General features: G+C 25.6%; 1 protein-coding gene across 3 annotated transcripts; it reads right to left on the bottom strand.

The window, feature by feature from the left end:
• Positions 1-2709: 2709 nt before the first annotated feature.
• LOC112689176 (putative pre-mRNA-splicing factor ATP-dependent RNA helicase PRP1) lies at positions 2710-10123 on the bottom strand. Of its 3 annotated transcripts, XM_025562745.1 has the most exons (14): positions 9774-10123; positions 8986-9069; positions 8776-8916; positions 8530-8706; positions 8240-8441; positions 7991-8167; positions 7675-7929; positions 7501-7613; positions 6871-7015; positions 6613-6805; positions 4295-4417; positions 4043-4226; positions 3791-3960; positions 2710-3405 (listed from the first exon to the last, which is right to left on the bottom strand). In XM_025562745.1, the coding sequence occupies exons 1-14, from the start codon at positions 9824-9826 to the stop codon at positions 3278-3280; spliced, it is 2145 nt and encodes a 714-aa protein (XP_025418530.1). In that variant the 5' UTR covers positions 9827-10123; the 3' UTR covers positions 2710-3277. The 3 variants fall into 3 exon arrangements, with proteins under 3 accessions (XP_025418530.1, XP_025418531.1, XP_025418532.1); XM_025562746.1 differs by lacking the exons at positions 2710-3405; positions 3791-3960; positions 4043-4226 and having other exon boundaries at positions 4324-4503; XM_025562747.1 differs by lacking the exons at positions 2710-3405; positions 3791-3960; positions 4043-4226; positions 4295-4417 and adding an exon at positions 4452-4511.

Below are 10123 nucleotides of genomic sequence, written 5' to 3'. Positions count from 1 at the left end.
AATTTTATTTAAATAATCAAGACTACTTGATTATTTTTAGTTTTTAAAAGGTAATGGATTATATAAAAAATAAACTAGAAGCTACAAAACATAAATTTAATTTATTTTATTACAATTGCATTTGTTATTCAAAAAAAAAATAACGACGTACCCGTATTCGTGGAAGTAGGAATATGTTTGTCTCACTCGTAAGTTCGTTTAACTATGGATCGATTTCTATATTTCGGCTGTTTACTTTAATAATGAAAATAAATACAATATTTAAATAATCAAGTATGCTTTAAGATTTAAAAAAAAATCAATTATGATTTTAATTTTTTTAAATTTTTTTTATATATTATGAAGAGGAAACTGTAAGAAATGCAATTAGTAAAAATGAAAATGTTCAACAAACGTCAATAGAAAAGGACAAGTAAAATTAGACATAGATTATCTGCCTCATCGATTCTACCGTCATTGTTTGCCGCCAAAAAGTATTATTTAGATGTAAATGTTGTTAATATATAATTATTTATTTTAATTATAAAAAAATATTAACCGAGAAAATATTAAAATCTGTTGTAGATTTAAGGGTTTCTATTCACCCTCACTTTAATGTCCATTTCTATCTAATTATTTTTAAATATTTCTATTTTCCTTAAGCGTGTGCGAGAATAGAAGTATCAATATAGGGATTTATTTGTTACTCATAACATAAAAATTTCTTAAAAATTTTTATGAAAATCCTAATGATTCACGTAAATATACACAAGCAAGTTATCACGCGTTGTGTTGCCAATGTCTTCATTTTAAGATGTTCTCTTTTCTTTCTTATACTTTTCGCGATCCTGATGCGTATTAGTAAACCCAGGACGCTACAGCGCGGCACTTAAATATCGTGTTCTCATTGGCCCAATTCAAAATACCCGAGTTTTTCTAATATCGACATTATCTCTTATCAATAAACTAATTTTTTTATTTTCAATGATGTACCTTAATAATAACGGATAAATTGTATCATCTAAATACTGTCTTTCATTAGTTTTAATTTTATATATTTCAACATGAATACATATTACCTATGTAAAGTATTGGCAATATTTATATGTGGTCAATCCGTTACCTACCTGTAGTAACACAGTACCCTTTTTGAGTAAACATTTTTCTTCTGAAATTACTTAAATTGACTAATAAAATGAAAAGTAGTTAGATTAATTTTAATTATGTCTTAAATTTTTAACCTTAATAAATATTGAAAAAACGGAGTTCAATGCGGCCTGTAAAATTTTTCCTTCTATTAAAAAATAAAAAAATAAATAAAATTTGGTTAAATATATGAGGCAGGATCACTATTTCCGTTAAGTGTATTTTTTAGGGTATAACTACATTGGCACCGGGCAACTTAACATAATTATACTATGAAGTAAACAAAATATACTTGATATTCATTGAATTATTATTATAAATTTGTATTGGTGTAATTTCATCTCAAAGAAATTGAAAAGAATTTATTATACTTAAAAATATTAATGTTTCTGTTACAGTTGGTAATGAAGAAAATTACATCTTTATCCAAGGTTTTGACATGAATAAAAAAAATTACAATAAATATGATTAGTGTTCTCATGCATATTTTGCTCTATTGGGTGGAATTATAAGTCACTTTGAATTGTTTTCATAAACAGAGTTTATAGCTTGTAAATTCAATAAACAATTTCATTAAATTAAATTTGAATAAAATCATGATGTTTATTGATTATTTCAAAGTCAATTTTAATAAAAACATGAAAATGAAATGTAATAAATGTTTAATACATCTATAATTGTAATTTATAATTTATTTTATTAGGCATTGTTTTCTTTTGATAAAGAAGCATTAGGCCTCTTTCACACAGTCCGTTTTTTTAAAGGCAACGGAAACGGATTGGATGAAATCAAATCGGACTCTAACAATCTAGTTGTGCTTACGGGCTACATGTAAACAACTGCAAATGTTATGAAAGTTAAATTATTATTATTAATTAAATTAAACATTAAAATTATAAAAACAAAATGAATAGGGGTATATGACTTCCGCATCAAAACTCCATCGGTTATAATATACATATACATGTTTTCAACTCCTATAGTTATATATATTTGTTTAGTTTTAGTGCAAAATGTTAGTTAAAATAATTGATAATTTTTAATCAGTATTATTATAAATTAATCATAAAACAAAAATAGCCACTTAATTATATATTTTTAATCATAAATAGAAGGAAAATAATTCATCTACATTTTAGTACAAAAATATTAACATTTTACAGTTTATTAATTGTACATTAGATATTAAATAAAATATCAAAATCTATTCATTTATATAAAGTATTAACTATACATAGAAATGTTGAAATACATAATATAATATAGGGTAACATAAGGTCAAATTAAAATAAGGTAAATAAATATATTTATACACACATACACACACACACACACACACACACATTGTTTATAAAGTGATTCTATGATGTAAGTGCTAAGTCATACTTTAATTAGAGAGTTGGAACTATGGAGGTTATAACAATTATTAAAATCCAATACCAATAATATCTAAAAAATTCCAACTTCATAACGTTTTCTGTTTTTCTATAAAAATGTATTACTAATAATGCATATTAAGTAAAGTCATATAATATATATAGTTAAGTAGATTTTTAATGATTTCATACTTAGTATACACAGATATTATTTAAATATATATATATATATTTTTTTTTTAAGTAAAATCAGTTGCAATTTTATTAATCACAATTATATACATTGACTATTATTAATGAACAATGTTCAGGTCACTTTACATCATTGAACAATTTCACTTTAAGGGTGACACACAAATTATACTTCATTCCTCATTGAGGTAAAAGTTTATAAATATAACAATTATAAAAATATTTAATTTATAAGTCACTATCTTGAAACTATATTAAAATTTAATTAACTTTAATTTACATAGTATTTTTCATTATTATTCCACTGCTTTTTCTTTCAACTCTATAGATTTGTTTGTACAATAATTGGTATTTGGTACTGATACTAAAATAGTTTTATTAAATACAATCTCAAATATTTGTTCTATAAAATATTAATAATGTGTCACTTACATGCATTTGCAACAAAATTATTAAAATTAAAATTACAGCAATTAAAATATAATAAAACATGAAAATGCTTCTTCATTTTAAAAGAAACATGTACAATTTATATTTGTTTTTGTAATAATGGAATAATAAAAATGAAATGGATGAATATAATATTAATAACCTTCTTGCCATTGTTTTGTGTCTAGTTTAGCCTGAATAATTTCCAATTGTCTTTTTGCTTCACATTGTGGGAAATTTTGTAGATCATAATACTGTGGTGCATATTTTAGTAACCATTCCGCTAAATAATAATAAAAATAGTTCAAATAAATACAAAAGTATTTTTTAAAAAGTTTTATGATAATTAAAAAATTATAACTGATGAAAAAATAAATTAAGAAAATAACATTATTAGTATAATTATCCTTACATTTTGTGTACAATGAATAAGTAAAATACATATTTATTATATTTATTCAATAAAATTTATTTATTGCTAAATCCATAAAAATAATAGATGCCTAATTACCTCAATCTATTTTTCTATAATACACTATTTATCAATTATATTACATATAACTTTTCTTTAAAACCAGGAATTGAAAGAAACACCAAGAAACTATTTGAATTTAGTAAAATATACGGTTTTGAGAAATTACCCTAATATTAACTATTAGTTTACTCACGTTTAACTTCACTAACAGTCCTTATGTAATTTTTGGTGGTTAATACAAATTCATTGTAAATTACCCATTCAGGTTTATGACCCAACACTGTTGAGGGATGTAACTGGACAGTCTGATTGTCTTTTATTGTTAAATAATGTCCAGTTCTCTCTAAGTGTGCAACCTGCATAATAAAAATAATTAAAATATAAAAGTATTTATTAATTATAAATGTAATTAAATATACAATATAAAATTGGATTACCTGCATAAAAAAATCCTGTAGTGAGTGATTTACGAATATTTAAATAATAGTCCTTAGATGTGAATTCAGTTGATGTACGTTTTAGATTAAAACGATCCATGATACGAGATAATTGTTGACGAACATTATCAGCAGATTTCAATGACCGAAAATTAATAAAATTATCATAACACCACTGTGCATCTTCATTGTCTAACACAAAAAAATTAAATTATATGATGCTAGTTATTTAAATGGTAATGAACATTAAGGCAACTTACTTTGCTTAAATGCATGATAGATATTGAGTAGAGTGAGATGATCACCATCAATATGGGCAAATCTCATTTTGGAGTCGTCGGATGCTTTCTTTGCTTCAGAAGGTCGTACAAAACATTGAGGGACTAAACAAGACAATCAGGGGAGGCAGGCCAGACGGGTACGCCCGGATAAGGCCATTGTGCCTCATTTAATAACCAGCAACATACACCTATGTAACTAACCTTATGTTAAAACCCTACCAATTACACTTTGGCATTATGTTTTTTTTCCGAAAGAATAAAATAATTTATAATTTTATCATGTAGTTGTTGAACAATATAAATATGATAGAGATAAAATATTTTTATCCAAGAAATTATGAATATATCAGAAAATTAGAAAAATAATCTATCAAAAAGTCTAATCTTAGAAATATTAAGAATTTAATAAAAAAAATAATTAAAGAAATACTTTAAATTATATAAACTATTATCTTAGATAATTTACATGTAATAGATACAATAATAATTGATCAACTAAGAAAATATTGATTTAATTTAGTAGTCATAACCTACAAAATAAAATATTTTTAAAACATAATGCTTAGTAGTGTCTTGAGGATTTTTATTTTTATTTAATTTAGGATATACTTATATATTATTATATTATATTATTTTGATACTATTAAATTAAGAAATTCATGTTAAAAATAACTTTTTACTATTGTAATGTATATAATGGTATGCATATTAGTTTTTATTATTTTTAAATGTTACTTTAATTTCTTACATAAAATTGTAATATTTAGTAACAAAAAGATAAATAAATTGTAAACTCTTTAATATGATGAGCCATAAGAAAACTTGAAATGATTACTGTTTAGAAAGCCCAGGTAAAATGTACTTGTAAATTATTAACAATTTTAATTTATAAAAAAATTATATACAAAAATAACAATATTAAGAGTGCATCACTAACAAATCATATAAATGCACTAAGAAATAGTAGCATTAATAAGTATTGAACTTAGATATTTAAAAATACATAAAAATGCTAAATGTATTCCAAATTAAAAGGAAAATGTTTGAAATTAATAATAATATTTTACTTCTAAGATTTAAAAATTTAAATAGCTTTTTACTTAAATTTTAAACTGTTCATGATAACTATACAATATTCATGCAATAATATAATTAAATTTTAGAGTTTTGTGCACCAAATTATCTTCAATAGAATAGTGCCTATTACAGAAGTGATTTTAATTATAAAATATGTTATTTAACTTTTATTTTTTTAAAAAAAATGTATTTAAAGTTTCAATATACACATGTATAAGAGCTGTAACTTTAGTACCCAAATGATTACTAAGTTTAAAATTGAATGTTGTAATATTGTAATACATGATAATCTATCATTTAAATATAGAATAATTTTAGATTTAAAGCTAAATATGATTTATAAATAATAATTTATAACTAATTAACATTATTATTTCATTAAATGGCCACACAAATTATTCTTCTGGTATATTTTAGTAGATTCTTGATAAGTCAAACATTGATACATACAATTTAATGATAATTATAATATCATAACAACATTTAAAACTCTCAACACACTTAAAGGAATATTCAATAAATCTACATTATTCTTAAATAAAATTAAACATAATTAAACTCAATATCTCAAACCTTCTTCTGTTATTCGTAGGATTTAACATGACAATTCACATTACATAGATAATTGAAGGGTAGGCAGGTATAACATGTTATGTAACATTTTTCTGATTTCATGTTTTTTCAGAATAACATTCTATGAAGCAATATCAATTTATTTTAAAAATCATAAAATTTTTAAAATATTTTTATTGTACACAATTGTGTACAAAATTCATTATTCACAGTTGATACAACGCGCGACGTGCAGCTATCATGATTGTGTAACATACAATTGAAATAATTTTGTTTAAGTTTAATTCATAAATGAATACAGTTCACAAAATAATAAAATAATGGTAAAGTTATAAAAAAAAATAGTATAATATATAAGAATGTGCTACACGTGTTCCAGATAATATTTATAATACATTTTTCATTTTAAGTCGTTCCTGTAAAATTTGAGAATTGTTACATAACACATTATTCCCGCCAACCCTCGAATTATTAAAATTGTTTATATCCATTTAACTAACCATAATAATTTAAGGTTATATGTACTGAAATCTATTCAATAATTCATTAATACTACTAATTAATACGATAAATGTTGCATATTGTTTTAAAATAACCTATCACAATAAACAAGCATCAATATTTATTTTCTAATAAAACTAACTAACCTGATAACATAGCTGTAATTGATAGAATTTCGTTAGAACAACTGAGTGAACATGAAGCAATTAACATCTTTGCTAATTGTGGATCCAATGGAAATTCAGCCATAATATTCCCTAAGTCTGTTAGATTACCATCATCATCCAAAGCAGATAAGTAGTTAAGTAATTCTAATGCTCTCATCAAAGTTTCAGGAGCTACAAAAATTAAGTATATAAGAGTATAAAATAGTTGATTATTAAAATTAAGGAGAGCATTTACCGGGGGGGGTCCATAAAATCAAAGTGGACCAAATCATCAATGCCCAGTTTTTTTAATTGTAACACAACTGAACCCAAATTTGAACGCAATATTTCAGGATATGTATTTTCTTGCATCTCATTTTTATAAGCTTTTTCTGTATATAATCTATATAAAAGTTAATTAAATTGTAATCGTTTTGTTTTTTATACAAAATCATAAGTTAAATAAACTCTGGCAATTTAAAAATGTAGATTTCAAACTATTTACTTAAGACAGTGTGTTAACAAAACCTTAAAATACGATAATTACTTAAAAAATTACAAAATACAAAAAAATTAAGTTCATATGTATACTCGTAACACGTACATTTTGGTAAAAAATAATTTGGCAGGATATTAACTTATTAGCTTTAAGGCAATATCTGAAATTATTCAAAATAAGGCATATTTTTATAGTAAAAATAATACCAAAATACTAAATGACAAAAGATAACCATAAAAATAATTTAGACATATAAACTACTCAACATAAGATTTAGATAACTTTTGATATCATCATTTTAAATTTACAAGATTTGCCATAAGTCCAAAAAAATAAAACAAAATATAAATGTATTTATTTTATAAAATATATAATAAATATATATGTACCTGAAACACTTTCCAGCTCTTGTACGTCCAGCACGACCAGCTCTTTGTTGAGCAGATGCCTTACTAATAGGAGATACAAGCAATGACTCTACACGAATTCTTGGATTATATACCTATTTAAAATTATTATTTTTTACTATAATTTCATATTCATTTTTTTAATATAAACCTTACCTTTTGTTTGGCAAAGCCAGGATCTATAACAAATACAACACCATCAATAGTTAAAGATGTTTCAGCAATGTTTGTTGAAACTACCACTTTACGCCCAATAGCTCCATTTGGCTTATTAGGTGGAGCTGCCTCAAAAATTCTTTGTTGTAAGTTTGGTGGTAAAGTGGAGTATAATGGAATACATTTTAATTCACCAACATCTGGTCCTAAATTGTCAATTTCTTTTTTTATTCTTTTACAAGCTTCTTCAATTTCCTAAAAATATATATTATTAGAATACTATACAATTTCAATAAACAAATAAATGTAATATTACTTCTTGTCCTGTAAGAAACAATAAAATATCCCCAGCAACTTCTTCACACATATGGATTTGAATAACCGTACGAATGGCTGCTTCTAAATAATCCCGTTCTGGTTCTGGTGTATAAAATATTTCTACTGGGAAAGTACGGCCAGGAACATTCATAAGAGGAGCATTATCAAAATATTGCTAAAATACAAATAAATAAATTAACTAAATAATAAATATAAATTTTATTTAATGGTTGTAAAATTAATTTACTTGAAATTTCCCAGCATCCAATGTAGCAGACATAATAACTAATTTTAGGTCTTTTCTCTGCTTGATAACTTCTTTAAGTACACCCATTAAGATATCTGTAGCTAATGTTCTTTCATGAGCTTCATCTAGAAGAATAACTTGATAGGTTTCCAACATAGGATCAGACATTCCTTCACGAAGCAACATACCATCTGTCATATATCTATTAAAATATTAATCATAAAAAAAAACATAACATAAATGTATAATTTTAAAGAGGAAATATTTTTATGATTTTTCAAATATATTACTTTAGAAGAGTTCTAGATGAGGAACAATCTTCAAATCTTATACTATAACCAACTTCAGAACCAAGACAAACATCCATTTCTTCAGACACACGTTGAGCTACAGACATTGCTGCTACTCTTCGAGGCTGTGTACACGCAACACCTTTGCGACCAAAAACTGATGAATATTCTACACACCTATTAAATTAAAAATGTTAATAGATTAAAGAATAAATAAACTATATAAGAGAAAAACTAATAGTTTACCATTGAGGAATTTGTGTAGTTTTTCCAGATCCAGTTTCACCAACCAAGACAATACATTGATTATTTTTCAAGAGACTCATAAACTCTTCTTTGTATTCAAATACAGGCAGTTGAATTCGTTTTTTAAGTAGTTCAAAATACCTAAAATTTTTAAAATAAGGTACTTATTTATAAAAAATCCACAAGGAATATTTACTCAACAAGACTTACTTAGGGGTATATGGTAAATTAGTATAAGGATTTGTCTGTAATTGAGCGGAAGAAGTAGGTTTCATATAAACTGCTCCTTCAGCCCTGAAAATGTATAATTAAAATAAATCATTTAATATTTATGTATATTTTATATAATACATTATAAATTCAGTAAATTATTTATATTTGATATGTAGAACTAAATACTTAATTCAATTATCATTGATATTTTTTCATGTCAGCATGTATGTTAAAGGAGTAAATACAGCTTTAAGAAAATTGTAGTTAATCTCAAATAATGTACCCACAGGAATTATGTTATATTTTTTCAATATATTACACACGAGTATGCAACAAATATAAATTTTAAATTAAATGTACAAAATACTCTTAATGTGTGCAATTTACTATATGTACAACGGATAGCAAATGCCAGATAATATTAATACAACATAAAATTAAGCACTTGCCATACAAATAAATTTACCCGTCCACAACAGACACACACAACCTAAAGTCAAGTACACACCGCAGCACTTAGGTGTACTATAACAATAATGTTGAAGTGTATACAGTGTTACTGTATCATTATAGAGTGCAATACCAGACTTCAGTAACTGGCTAGATACATAGGATAAGTCAAACGTTCTACAGGTCGCACTCAAAATTTGACAATAACTTTGAGTGACTGATCTGTAGATACCTAGATATCGAGAACGCCACTAAGCTAGAGTCTAATAAAGGATAGCAGCGGCACGGGTATTTGTCCCGTGTCGGACAAAGTACTGACACGGAATTCGGCTTACTTTTTGTTCTTGGTGATGTACGGGTCGATGATGTCAAGGCGTCGTTTGGACATGGTGCGACAGCGGTGTAATGTGCGGACGTAGTAATGTGTACGTAATTGGTCTTCGGGCACGTGACTTTTCGATGGAAACGAGCGGCGCGCGCGCAAGACGGCGGATTTATACACACTCGGCTCTAGGACGAGTGCCTGGAAAACCAGTGGGTACAGTTCATGAATACGGATATATGAACTGACGGCAGAAGGACAATGGCAATAGCGTCGAACATGTGAACAAAACCGCAAAACGTATCAGTAGGACATAATATTTTCCCCGCTAATCGTATCGTTTGGAGCACGGGACTAATAAGA

The sequence above is a fragment of the Sipha flava genome, unplaced genomic scaffold, assembly GCF_003268045.1.
Source record: "Sipha flava isolate LNK unplaced genomic scaffold, YSA_version1 42_pilon_pilon, whole genome shotgun sequence".
NCBI lineage: Eukaryota > Metazoa > Arthropoda > Insecta > Hemiptera > Aphididae > Sipha > Sipha flava.
Note: the sequence above shows the minus strand (reverse complement) of the source record. Positions and strands in the feature narration are given on the sequence as shown.